At 40.6% G+C, this 14,788-nt stretch overlaps 1 protein-coding gene across 1 annotated transcript in view; it reads left to right on the top strand.

The window, feature by feature from the left end:
* The first annotated feature begins 1,595 nt into the window (after positions 1 to 1,595).
* The window catches only part of arhgap10 (Rho GTPase activating protein 10), a 46,322-nt gene continuing 33,129 nt past the window's right edge, over positions 1,596 to 14,788 (top strand). Inside the window, exons 1-2 of the mRNA XM_070856588.1 lie at positions 1,596 to 1,795; positions 14,658 to 14,753. Of these exons, the coding sequence (XP_070712689.1) occupies positions 1,642 to 1,795; positions 14,658 to 14,753 (250 nt within the window). The 5' untranslated portion in view covers positions 1,596 to 1,641. The remainder of the gene's footprint in view (positions 1,796 to 14,657; positions 14,754 to 14,788) is intronic.

The following is a 14,788-nucleotide window of genomic DNA, read 5'->3' as shown; positions in this document are numbered from 1 at the left end:
CTGTCAGGTGACTCCCATCACTGTTGATCTTGTACTGAGTGCCTGCTCTTGTGCTGTCTGATTATATGTATATATGTGTGTGTGTGTGTGTGTGTGTGTGTATACGCATGTCTTTGCATAGTTATGAGAACAAATTTTGGTTTTACACCATCACTGTGAGGAACATCCTGTATTATGAGGACAATTTGCCTGGTCCTCACAACTTCAAAGGGGCATGTGAGGGTTAAGACTTGGCTTTTAAGGCTCAGGCAAGACAAGGTAAGGCAGGGCAAGCCAATCTTATCTACATAGCCCCATTCAGACACAAGGCAATTAAGAGTGCTTTACATGAACATAACACACAATAAAAACAAGACACAGAAACATATTAACATTGAAATTGCCAGTAAAAGACAAAAAAAAAAAGCACAAGCAAATAAATAGTTAAAGCTTAAGCTCAGGTTAGAATTAGGTTAAGATTAGAGGTTGGGTAAAGGTTGGGCTTAGGCAAGTGGTTGTGCATGCATTTTGCATTACGTAAATGAGTGTCCTCACAACAATAGAAAAACAAGAATAGTATATATACACAGAGACGGTAGATGCAGGATTGTTTGGAGAGGGCATCATAAAGAGACTCATTCATGCCTGGCACCACCTCCTGCTGCCTCCACAGGTAACTTCAATAACACAAACAGGAAACAGAACTGTGTTCTCCAGTTGCCACAGTGCAATATTAATGTTTCTGTGAGTTCTTGCCATCGAAAATCTGATGCTGTGTGCCACTGACATGGAGGAAACCTGAAACAGTTATTGTAACATTTCAGGAATTTGTTGAATAAAATCAAATCTTTGAAAAACACACACAGTTGTAAATGATGCTGCCAGAGCTGTGTCATAATTCAGGGTGTGGGCTTGGAGGACTCAAACGCCTGGCAATCAAATGCTCTGCATTAACTGAGAGTGAAACTAATGATGGCTGCAAGGCACTTCTTAACTCATAGTAACAAGGAAATAATGTCTACCATTTATATATATATATATATATATGTGTGTGTGTGTGTGTGTGTATGTATGTATGTGTGTGTGTGTGTGTGTATGTGTGTGTGTGTGTGTGTGTGTGTGTATATATATATATATATATATATATATATATATATATATATTTATATCAGTGCTCACCGCCCAGCGAAGCGAAGGCGGAAGTAGGTATAGGTCCGTGATCTCGCAGAAGCCACACATTCTTTGGCAGAAGTTTGCTACACGCACACAGATGTCAGCGGAGTTTCTCAATCTGTCACTTTGAAAGGTGGAGTGCGTCTGATGGAGGAAGGAAAAATAGCGCACAGTAACCATGACTTTCTGACGACTCCTGTGAACTGACCTCCGATGAACACCCGTTATCGTGCCGTTGCCACCTTTTAACCGCCATACCTGTTAGCTAATCTTTTCGTTATTTGTCAACTGTGGAGCAACACCCTGTGTCAGAAGTTACCATGCTAACCCCTGCTAGCTGGACCTAGCTATGTTTTCTCTGCCGGACCTGAAACTGCCTGCGAAAAGAGCGGTATTTTGACAGCAACAGACAGTTTTTAAGCCACGAAGTAAAAGGCTTTTCCGACCGGTTTCCCGTCGTTGTAAGCGAAGCTCCAGTCAGTCACAGAAATGGGACTACACCCGCTGGAGTTCAGTGAGTGCTATCTGGACAGCCCCAGCTTCAGGGAGAAAATAAAGTCTCACGAAGCAGAGCTGGACAAAACTAACAGGTTTATCAAAGAGCTGTACAAAGATGGGAAGAACCTCATTAACGCAACCAAGCGTAAGTTGATTTAATGTCTTTTGAAGCTTAAAAAAAAAAAAAAAAAAAGTCTCATGCAGTCGCCTTGGGAAGAAGGATTGATGTGTTCATTGTAATAACTTCTTCCACAGTTTGCTTGTCCTTTCCATTTGGTGCTGCTCTAAATGTCTAATAACATGAGAGACAGCCATGGTAGCCCGATCAAGGCGTTGTCTTTCCAATCTTTATGGATATTTCTGTCTTTTATTCTGTTTTCAGAGCCCAGTTTTTAGAAATGCAGGCCTGAACCAAAGGCCCAGAGTTCTCCTGATAACCCCCTCTGCTCTGTTTGCTCTCAGTCACACACCTCAGCTGGGTTTAAATTATTAGATTGCCATCTCTTTGAACTGTAGTCTTGTGGGCTGGGCTTGCCTCAATGTGCCCACTGCCTACAGCCAGACTTCAACACATAGTCATCAGAAATGGACTGCTGCTCTCAACATGTCTTGTTGGAAATTCCCTGAGCTTGTTTCAATAAAGTTTTGCATTTGTATGAAATCAAAATGGGAGAAAAACCTCTCCAGCTGCTGCAGGATTTTTGCAGAACTTAGTCTAATATTAGTCTTAATCTTTTTATTTTAACATTTCAGACCAGTTTGAATGCAATTTTTGATGTATCTTAAACATATCATTACTGCTACGGTAACATCAGTGCTTTAGTGTTGACAGAGGGGCTTCAGGCGTGCTCAGGAAGCAGTGCTACAATTGCTTTGTGGTTTTGACTGTCACACATGTTTTTCTGCTCCTCAGACTGACTGACTTCATCGCTTTTGTGTCAGTGCTGCTAGTAGTTGCAGGCTCCCAGGTATGCCTTTCATTTCGCCTTCGGGACAGCCTACGTTCCTAAAGGCACAGATCCTGCGAGATGTTGTCAAGTTTGGACACAGAGATCGTAGCTCATGACTTTTTAGTGTCAAACAGTTTTAGCAGATTTTTTTTAGAGGCACACTTAGGGTTTGGAAACTATTTAGTGTTAAAGAGGTCAAAATTCCAGCAACACTAGTTGTGTGAAGACCGACTCGTCAGGGTCTGGGCCACAAGCTGAAATGCTTTGGTCTGACAATAAAGCTGTTCTTTATACGACCAAGTGTGACTGGACTTCTGACCTCTTCTGATCTTTTCCCTTCTCCACGCACCTTGGAAGTAGGTGACGTTGTGCCAGATATCCCTGCTCTGCTTTTAATTATTATCCCATCATATTGGGTCATCTACAAGGCTGTGTCGTCCAAATTCAGTTATTATTTAAGTTAGTTTTGCACGGGTTACGTTTGGTGTAATGCACAGCTGCAGGACACGTTTCACTGCACTGAACACCTGAAAAATGTCTGAAAAATGTACGCTGTGTAGGTGAATTCAAGATTTTTTTTCAGTTAGGTGGCTCTCTGAGGACATTGCTGGTGTCCGGGCTGAGCTGAAATCACTGTCAGTCCTTACAAACATCTTGAAACAGCAGGTGCTCCATGATTTGGTGGAAAGAATACACTTCACGCAGGGGCAGAAGGTCAGGAAGGGTCTCACCCTGTTCAGTGGTGATGTATGCTGTGGTATTCAAATGACGCAGCAGTGGTATTTAGGGAACGTGCGTTGTGAGAAGTATGTTTTTTCCTTCTCCTCTTATGCAGGCTCAGTCTTGCTCTTACAGTAGTTAACATTAGAGGAAGGCTGCATTGCTTAAAGCTGCCGTAGTTCCTTCTGGTTCACATTGTCCCCCTGTGCTGTACATTAAGTTGTTTTGGTTTGTTGTACCGGAATGAGTCTGACCTCTCTCATCCTGGCGAGTATCCCGCCAAACCTGCAACTTTATCTCATATCACATGAACTTCAGAGCTGTTAAAGGTCGCATGTTTTGCAAAATGGACTTTTTAAAATGTCTTTTCAACTTAAATATGTGTCTCTGTTGTGTCTAGAGATGATCAGACTATGAGAAAAGACTGTCTTCTCTCTTTTCCTTCCTGCTCCATGGGTGGGAAAATACTCCATTTAGATGTGGCTCATTTTATGATGTCATAGGGAGATCTGTTGATCATGTGACCTTCTCCAGACCTTCAGCAGACCGACTGTCTCCGCCCACTGAAAACCTCCTGAATCCACCTCGCTGTCTGCGATAGTTTTTTCCAACGTCAAAGTCAAGAGCTAAACACACAGGTTGTTCTGTTCCTCTGAAATGGAGCGTTCACTCTGAGGCTGCAGCAGCCGTGTCTGCTATGAGAAAAATAATGTGTTTTGGAACATTAAACCATGTAAACCTGCTCTATTAGGACCTCCAAATACAATGATCTCGAAAATGAGCAGAATATGGGACCTTTAATGTTTATAAAAATCTCACACAGCCAGTGATTTGTAAACCATGTGTTCAGCTTTGCCTAAGTAACACTTGTAGCAGTCACGTAAACAGCAATTGAGTGTCCCGACCTTTTCGTCATGCTTCCTACTTACTCTTAATATACCTGCTGTGACTTACAGTCAGGAGATTACGTGCCACTCTCTTTTGCCACCACATGGAGTTGCCAGGCGAACTTCCCCACAGCACTATGGTGAACTTTGGTATTCACCGTGGCTCACAGATGAGTTGATACTGATGCTGTGCTATGTTGGTGTAGACTGGCACACAGTATACCATTTCAGGAGGACGTGTCATGTCTTGTATTTCATGCCATGTGTGGCTGTGGCGAAACTATGCGTCACTTGTCCAACATAGTGGCGGATATCAAGTATCAAGTCTGTTAGCCCTCATTAGGTCCGTGTTAGCCTCTTGTTTATGAGGATATCACAAGGCATAAGGAACTGTGGTCATACACTCCCACCGGGACGACTGCAAAGTCAGTTGAATTTTAAGGAAGGAACTGATGGTCATGTTTTCTTGTGCTGACAATGATGAAGTGCTCTCGGCCTTGTTCGGCGGGATCTGCTTTTCAGGGACACAATTTTTTTTTAAAACGTGACCTGTCCCATATGTCAAAGGTCTGTTTTGATCATAAGATTTTTAGTCCTCTTTATAAATGCAGTATTGAAATGCTAATGCCCACTTCCTGGCTGTTTTTGACATTATCCAAATGAAAACCAATATGCTACTATTTACAAAGGGTGTTTCCAACCTTGATTTTTAATTTAAGCTAATTAATCCAAACTGGGCTGTGTAGCTGTCAACACTCATGTTACAGATAGATAAATTCTTTTTAAAAGGAGAAATGTTCCAAATTTGCTGGTTCTAGCCCCTCAAATATGAGCATTTCTTGCTTTTCTTGCTCTCATATGGTAGTAAACTTAATATTTCTGGTTTAAAATTTGATTTTGCATACAGTTTAACAAGCTCTGGTTTTATTTGCAGGACTTTCAGCCCGATAATTTACTATAATGTGGAATGGCCTGAGAGGGATTCATGTTTCTATTCATTCTACACAAAATAAAATTCATAACATCATACCATAGAAATTAGAAATCTAAAGGTTCATTTCAAGTCCAATTCTCAGCTTTGGCGTTATGACGTTTACAGTAGTTTTAGCTGTAGCTCAAGCATAAAAAAGCTCTTAAGTGAAAGCGTTGTTAATATACACTCTCAGGATGGAGCTCAGAGCCAGCCTCGCTCTTTTTACTTGGACATTACTCCGATAACTTTGTCTCCTGAGAACTCGACCCTGTGTTTGATTCTCCCCCTCACAGAGATCATACAAAAAAATCGCCCAACAGCTTTATTTTCCTTCTAAATCTGCCTCGTTTGTGATTTGCAGCTTTGAAGAAGAAAGGGTAGCCTCCATACAGTCGATGGACTTGTGAGATCTGATGGTTGTTTTTGATGAGTGGAGCTGATTTGGGGCGGCTAAGCTGCGTAATTCTCTCTTGTATGTGTTGGTCACTACCAGCCTCAGAATAAGATCTAACACTCAGCAGTGTTGCATCAATAGTTGATCTGCCATGCTGTAGTAAACACTGACAGATTTAGTCTTATTTACAACCTGTAGTACATGCTGTGAAGTGAAGAGTTGTGTGATAAAATGCTCCGCTCCGTGTTTGACCTCAGAATGATCTGCTGTTCGGACTGTCCAAAAGACAATTGTTAAGCTCCAAATCCCAGGCCCTTTTCAGCCTTTTGGTGACTCCCTCCACTCGTACGGCTGGGAGGATGTCCCACTACGGAAAGTCCTTGGTTCTGAGAGGAAACTTTATAGCGGGGCCCCGGGCCAGAGAGCCATGACATGGAAGTGCCCACTAGAGGAGCAACGTGCAGATGTGCTTCTGTTTCAGAGGGTTTCCTCCACAGGAACTGTGTCCTGTCTGTACCCTGTCAACCGCCCCTCACTGTTGTGAGCAAACACACTGATTGCTCCTTTGCAGCAGAAAATATAAACACTACATTTCTGAAGAGCTTGTTATTTGTTATCTTGCCAGTGCTTATCACCCAGCTTTATTAGTTTCAGATTTTATCTTGCACGTTCTCTATAACTGCAATCATCTGATGCGTGAGCATGTGCAGAGCCGCAGTGGGGTCGATCATAGTCGTCTCCACAGCTGGACTTCCCCTGGTGTATTGACCAATTGGCTCATAAAGCAAAATGATGTGTATTTTTTTTCCCCCTTCACTTTCAGTTCCATTTTGAAAAGGCAGCCATGTGAGGGGCTTTTTCTCACTGGCAGACCGGTTTAAGAGTAGCCTGCCATGGTGTGCCTTGGCTCACTGCTGCTCTCTGTAATCACATTACTGATTCTGCCAAAGACCCACATCACAATCTTTCATTAAAATCGCATTAGCACAAGACGTGAAGTCATGTGGGAGGAACGCTGTTTCATCTCTAGACCAAACAAGGTCTACTATAAAAGTAATAGTGTACGGCTTGATGGCACAACTATCCTTTTTGGGGGCTCTTTTTTTTTTTTGGTGCAAATGTGGAGAACTATTTGAAGCACCTTTCACTGCGTGGTGTACTGTAACCTTTGAATATGTGCCAACAGAATACCCAGATACAGATTAGCGACTTGGTAAGTATTGACAGGATACCGTTCAGCTCAGTCTCACCCTGCAGACTTGTTCAGGAAGTCATGAATGAAGTAATGCATGCTTTGTGGGCAGGGAGCTGGGGGGAGAGAGATTGTGGGAGGGGATGGGTGGGCAGGCTCTGTGGAGGGCAAAGGTGGGAGCTGAGTGTGGAGCGGGGATTCAGACTGGAAAAGATGGGAGAGTGGAACAGGAAGGACTGTGGAAAGGCACAGCATGTAAACGCTAGCTGCTCTTTGAGGGCCTGGACCAGCTAAGCTCTGACCTAAGTGGCACATCTGATGAGACTGTAGAAATCATAACAAACATCTCTCAAACAGGCGCCAATGAATACACTGTGGACATCTTCAGCGGCTGAACTTTGACATATACATACCTTTTCTGGTTTGCTTTGTGGAAAACGTTTGCAGAAGCAGCCAGAACATGTAATGTTAGGTTTCCTGCTTTAGGATCCACAATAAATGGAAAAGTTCAGTTAGTTAATGTTAATTGCGGTATCTTTGGCACGCAAATTTTTGTAATATGGAAGTAAGTATTTCATACTGAAACATCGTGCTAGTGATGATGTTTAGCATGACTTGAAAAGACCGATACATGAAGAACTTTATGTAACACATTGGATCTTTTGCTTTGAAATGACAAAGAAACAGCAGAGTGGCTGTCCAATCTTTGTTGAAAAACCTGTTTGCTGTAAATACAGCAGTATACAGTTGCATCAAACATGTTGGAACCTGCAATTATGTGTAAATAACGAGTAACACATTTAGTGTATTTTAACCAGTTGTTAAATGTTGTAAAAACTGAAGAATTATGTCTGTTCCTGCAGCAATGTAGGAGTTAACTCTATAATAGGACAAACAGGATGGATTTGGAAGGAGGAAGATCCTAAATGAAAATGTCAGTGTCCTCCCATCAACATGCAGACTTTAATGAGTGTAATGTAGTAAGTGTAAAAGTTGTAAATAGCTTTGTCACAGTTATGATATATGTCCCTTAGGTCATCATCAGAGACCGCAAAATTAAAGCCACCAACACTTCACAATAAGAGTTACTAGAACTGCATCAGTCAATTAATCATTCAGAATAAAAGAAAATTAATTGATTACATTTCTCATACTGGGCTGAGACCATACACTTATCTCTTGATTCGGTACTATCACAATACTTGGGTGCTGATTCGATATGTATTGCGATTTTGAATTATCGCAATTCAATATTACAATTTATTATTTATTGTTTACTTTTTTTTTAAACAGTGGACCATGAGGAAAAGGTTGTATCACACACTTCTAGAGACTGTAGCTTGTGAGGCATATATCCTCACATTCCCTCCTTATATTCCCTATATACTTTTTAAAATAAACTGCTATGTTTAGCTGTCCCTACTCATCATGTTTTTCTGCTGGTTGGTGTATTCAGTGTTTATTTATTCGAATGGGGGAAGTAATTGGCGAGTTTCTCTGTGGCAACGCCGCCGAATGCTTCTGAGTGACAGCTAGCAGAGGGAACAGGGTGTAAATTCTAAAAAAAAAAAAAGAGATATTTTTTTCCACTGATACTAGCCTAACATTTCCTGGCATCAGCTTCTCAGGTGACCATTTGCTGCTCTCTGTTTCGTGTCATTACGTTTTTTGACTGTTTGGCAGAAGTTTTGTATAGAAAGGTGCAATCAAAGGATTTTGAAAAAATGAAATGGATTGATCAGTATTAAAATAGTAATTACAAGAAGTCTTAACAATGAGATTGTATAACAAGAGCCTTATTTGATGATATACACCTGTTTTAATTCCTGAATTTACGTGATATTTTGAGCATGGGAGTTCATTATTAATCTTAGGAACACTGTTTTCCAAAGAAATCTTCACTCAGAGGTGCACTTATTAGCTTTTCAAAAACTAAAGCTAAAAGTGAGGAAGTGAGCGTTGATATTATTTTGTGACACGTGTGATTTTTGTTTCTTCTGGTGACAGTGGTGTTGTTGAAAAAAGCCACTTCTGCTTTGGTTGCCATAATAACCAGAGCCCTGTGATTCCATACCCTCCCATTGTGTCTTCTTTGTTTTTCTTCCCACCTCTTCTGAGCAGGGGCACCAGTGTTATGTCACAGAGCTAGGCATGTACCTTGTTTTTCCTGCTACAGAACAATCTGGCCTGTAATATCAGATAGATGTAAAAGGTGGGGTCTGAGTGACTCATGCGCTGAAGCCAGTAGACTGGGGTCTCTGGCTTTCTGCAGAGAAACTAGCCAAGTTTGACAGTTCCCAGGTTTGCTCTGAAATGCCTTGCTTTAAAAGGCAAAAAGCAGGAGAGGCCTTTGCCTTGGACTCTTGTGTGCCCTAGTGTGTGAGGTATTTCTATCTTGTGATAGCTCTTTCCTCCAGGAGAGCAGCTATCGTTTCAATCTGCTATGCAGACCTCTCATCTGACACTCTTGTTTATTGCTCCACTGATTGTATCCAGTTGATATATGCTGTTGTAACTTCAATGGACACTGCACAAGGACACAAGCGCTGCCGCTATTTTTTCCTTCTCTGAATGTTGCCCTGACGTCGATTGAAGCTCGAGCTTCATGTAACCGGATAACATTCATTCTTAATGTTTTATGTAATGAAATCCACACTGCTGGGCCTCATATATCCTCATATTAACCGTCCGCCCTGCAGTGAGTTAAACATGCATGAGGCCTTTGTAATCACATTGTGGATGGGTGTGATTTGTGCACCACACTCACATATGGCTCTAATAAAGAGCTTGCAAATCTATCCATTGACATCACTGTTCTTGGAGCACACGCTAATTGTCCACAGTGACCTGAGCCATGATGCTGTCTTTACTGAGATACAGTATACCCTTAGTATTGTAATAAAGTGCAATAGTAAAATGTACAATATCCAGATTAGCCTTAGGTGTACCTGTGGATAATAAAAAAGAGGTATGGAAAATGAAGTATGAGTTGGTTATTATGAAAGAGACGGTAAAGCAGTGTCTTTGGCAACATCGAACAACCCTATTAAATGCATGTATTTATTATGTTTTGCAATGGAGCAGTAAAAATCATAGGATCACACTTTGGAGAATGCTTGAATGGCACAAACTTTTACTGTCTTCATTATCTTCTACCATGCAGTGACACTGGATACTGCCCAGACCTTACGTCAGACACAATGTACTGTGTTGAGGCTTTGTCAAGGTGTGTCAAGGTTCAGTGTAATGTTGTCAAAACATGTTTTTACTATCCGTGGGAGAGCTGAACTTTCCACTCTACATTCATGTGTGTTTTGGGATAATTTGAACACTGCAGTTGACCAACAATGACTCCAGAAAGGTCACTGATTACCCATGAAGCTAATAGAGGGTGAGAGTGTAGATTTAGGTTATAATGTGTCTTTGCTCAATTTAACATTGTAACTCATTCAAAACTCAGAAGTTTACATACTACTAGCAATAACAACAACAGATTATCTACATGTACTTTTTATTTATGATATAAACACTTGCTGTAGCTGAAGCTTCATTCTTCTGGCATGTAGGTGAACAATACGTAAATTAGAAATAAACAAAGGTTTAAATCAGGGGTTTAAAAGATGACTTGTCTTCCCCACCTTTCTCTGGCACACTGCTTCAAAGCATGGAGAGCCACAGACTGCAGAAGCCTGGTCACTCTCAGTTTCCAGCCTGGGTTTAAGGATCATTAGGAGGGCAAAAAAAGACTTTTGAGTTACAGCTATTAAAATAAATGTTATAAAATGATGTCACTAAGATTGGGTATTGTGATGGAAAATAGCAAGAGGCCTGGGATCAAGCTTTGGATAAAGCTATAATTGTTAGGCACCTGGGGCAGAGGCAGAAACATCCCAGAAAAAAATCAGGGATATTAGTTTAAGGAATAGTAATTGATTTTTTTTCAGCCTCTTGGGAGCAATGCAACAACCTTTAAATACACAATTTACATATTAATATTCTTGAATAAAGTTATAATTGTGCATGTGTGAGCAAACGTAATTACATAACATAATTACACAACCAACAGACACTGGGCAACATTAGCCCAATATAAACTCTCCTTTTAGCTCTGCTTAGGACTCCAGCAACTCATGAGAAAAAAATCTGGCTCTTTACCTGCTAAATGCTGCACTGAAAATAGCTGCCTGTTGGAACAGTTTGAGCCTGTTGGGACAATGCAGATATGAGCAGAGAGAGTTAACCAAAATGGTTAAACAGAAGCTGTAGCAGTCCGTTGTATTAGCAGGGACAATAAAAACAGAAGCAGTGGTGAAATATGATCATGGCAGTGCAAGTCGGTACTAGAAGCCTTTAAATCAAAGGTAAAGGTAACCAGATTAAATGAGGTGTGAGATGCAAGATATGCTACCTATGTTCTCTCTTCCTGCTTACTGGAATTCACGCCAATATAGGATTGTTTGTGTCATCCATAATCATTGCATGTGCTACAAATGAAGGCCTGTTGCTTTAACCAATTTTCTGTATTTTGGATTTTGGATTCAATGTTTTTTTTTTATTTTTTAATCCCTCTAGGTTTTACAGTCATCAAAGAAAATTGCTATGTTAAGCATATAAGTGTTTGCTCCCAAAATAATGACCTGGCAGGCTTATATTTGCCATGCCTTTATTTTGGAAATAATGCCCGTAACCTGTACTTAAATGCTCCCACATAGCAGTTCATCAGGCTGTGTTTACACCGGTTAGAAGTCACCTCTGTGACAGAAAGCTTTTAGTGTATTAGTAGGATATCGGAAATATGGCCACCAAAATTATTCAGTGTGGTTGACATGTGTTTATAATATAACTCTATTCCCACTGTAAACTGTAGGATGAATTCATGCTGTAACTCACATCTGATTACAAACTGACAATAATTGTCCATCCCATAATACTCCTACCCTCCATCCTTTCAGACCTGACCAAACTGCTGTCTTTATAGAGGTGCCTCAGCCAGAGGATTTGACACTACTGCTATTGTTTGTGAGAGTCTCGTTATGTTGCTTGGGCAGTGGCCTAGTTTTTGTTTACCATGTCCGTGGTATCCGGGGAAAGGACAAATGTAGAACCTCTCCAGTCCTGATTAATGATCTTAAGTTCGGCCTGCGCAGTGTCTTGCAGAAGTTCACGAGCCAAGAAAAAAGCTATTATGAGCCATAAATAAGTCATGAATTCTTTTTGTTTTGCTTACTGTCATTAGAATATATTTTGCCTCATTCCTTTGGTTTAAGAGCTGTATCTGATTTGTAATTTTACAAGTGCGGCACCCTGGGTTTTTATGTGCTTATGTACATTTCTGTTGCATTGCTTTTGCTGTTTAAACTTTTAATTTCTTAAAAACAACAATTACCTCACCCACAAGAAGAGAAAGAACATTTCCTTCAACTGCTAAATAAAGATCTACCCAAAGAACAAAGAGTTGTAAATACTGTAATACACACTAAAGGCAGTCCCATTGTCTGTTTTTCTTCTCTTAGCTTCCTCTAGCCTCGGGCGACTTGGACAAATTGACCAAAGAAGTCGATCACAGGTGTTTGCTTTGCCCATATTTCCTTGTGTGTTTTGAGATTTGCGATAGAGCTGAAGAGCAACCAGCAGTGGATTTCCAACTGTTTGAAATAGACTGTTGAGGCAGAAGCTATGCCCTTTGTGCCAGGCTCAGGCAGACATTGTCCAACACCTTTCACATGTTTGAGCTTTTGGCCCTACTGCGGATTTAATCCATAGCATATGTACACACACTGCTCAGAGAACCTGCTGTGTGTTATCAGCAGGATAGCCATCGGTAGAAATTAACAGGACAGAAACAACTCAAATAAATGAATTAAAAGGGTGATTGTGCTGGATTGTTGATCTGACCCTTGTATTATAATGTTTGCAACAAAACATGTGCTACATTTTCAAAGATCTAGGTGATTGTTAAGATTCTGCTCACCTCCTCTTCAGAGAGTCTTTGGTGGCTTCTGCTGTCTTTACCAAAGCCAGAGTTGGCAATGATCTGTCTGTCTATCTGTCTATCTCTCTGTCTCTCTGTCTGTCTGAAATGCATACCACGTTACTGCGACTTTAAACTAAGTAAGGGACCTTTTGCTACATGGATCTTAACATGCTGATGTTTAGCGTGAAACGTTTAGCATATTTGCATATTAGCATGCTGTTAACATTGCCATGTAAGCATGCTCTTCCCAGTGGCTCACAGCGAGGGGCCAATGGAGTGAGAACCTGCGGTTGCACAGTGCTTGGCTTTGTCCCAAAATTGCCGCACAAAATGCACACATCCAGCAAAAACTATGATTTGTAAGCCCCTAAATATAAAAAAAATACTGTAATTAATGCAATGCAATTCATATTTTTTTGTCAACTGCAACAAAGATAAAACAAAAACCATATTTATTACATATGTATTTTCCTCTGCTACACACTTTTTGTTTTTTTTCTTTGAGTGTTGAACATAATTAGCAATCTAAAAAACACTAGGCTCACTTTGGCTCTTGAAAATGGTTTATGATCTCTCAGTATTATTCACGTTTCTAAGACTAAAAATTATTTGAAATATTTTCTGAAATTACACCTCAGCTAGCTGTTATGTGCCTTTGTGGCAGTTACAGATGCTCAGAGCTCTATTCCATGTTGTTGCTCAGTTGATTGTTCCCTATAGGGTCCATGCTAATTTCATGACACTCCTCCTCAGTATACTGCTCACAGCTCCGGTCTTAAAATACCCCTGCCGCATTCTGTCATGCTTCCCTAGGGGACTGCCTTGGGTCAGAGATCCCACCTCGGGGAATCTCTTCACTGTTTAGAAATAGATTTGGTTCGCTGTGTTTACTGATGTGCAGGGCTGTCGTGGAGGGGGGACTCAAGCAGCATTCCATTTCTCAAAATCTGCAAATGTTTTAATGCAGATCCAGGATCAGCCAGACGTAGAGTTTACATGGGTGACTGCACTTCTTTGAGAGTACTCACCCATGTTAGGGTTTGACTGATGTTCAGCTAGCCAGAAGTTAGCCTTGACATTTATGTCCATATAATCTGCCATTTATCAAAGATATTAACAGCAAGATGATTAAAGGGATGTTAAGTGATGTCTTGTGTCTGGCTGTCCTGTAGGCATAGGACTATTTTGTTTTGAAATCTCATCACAACAGTGCCAGGGGCTTTTCAGGAGAGATGTATTGGTTATATTGCTTGGCATTTCCTTTGATTAATGAGAGCTTTATGCCGTTTTTAGTGTATTAGGGCTGGGTAATACATTGTAATATAAGATTTACTCATATTAAGTTGCAATACTGTTGTCACCAGTGCTATAGATGTACATTTACACATTGTAAATTACATACTGCACTGGCAATATGAAGGAATATGTGGTTTTGCTAAATTTACATTTCAGTGAAAGGCCAAACATATCAGCTTTGTACTATCAACGTAGTTTGAGTCTATCCAACAATTCAGTAATTTACTGGTAGCATCATATTATTTATTTTCTCTTTATTTGTGTGAGTTATGACTTGCACACAGATGATGAAGTAAAGTTTGCTCTCTGTTAACCAGTGATACCTGCCACTAGGGTTTAATGTGCAATAGGATGTAGCAGACTGGGGACAAACAGGATGTTTGCTGAGTGGTTACCTCGGTGAGCTGTATCAGACCTACTTTTCATGATGGCTTATTTTGAGTTTCCTTTTTAAGACTGTGTTTTTATAATGACGATGACCAATAATTGTGGTGTAGTCTAAATGTTTTCCTTCAATAAAACCTGTTTACCTGCTAGATCTTGATAACATACAGTATAATAATATCTTTTAAATGCACTGCTTGTGGAGTAATAGTTTTTATATTTGAATTTTTCTTTCAGAGCTTGGGATGGCTCAGAGAAAATTTGCCCAGTGCCTTGGAGAGTTTCAGTTTGAGTACATCGGAGATGCAAAGACAGATGATGAGAGATGCATTGGTAAGTGTGGTTTTACCTCCTGGCGTGATAGAGAC

This window comes from Pempheris klunzingeri, chromosome 3, assembly GCF_042242105.1.
Source record: "Pempheris klunzingeri isolate RE-2024b chromosome 3, fPemKlu1.hap1, whole genome shotgun sequence".
NCBI lineage: Eukaryota > Metazoa > Chordata > Actinopteri > Acropomatiformes > Pempheridae > Pempheris > Pempheris klunzingeri.
Note: the sequence above shows the minus strand (reverse complement) of the source record. Positions and strands in the feature narration are given on the sequence as shown.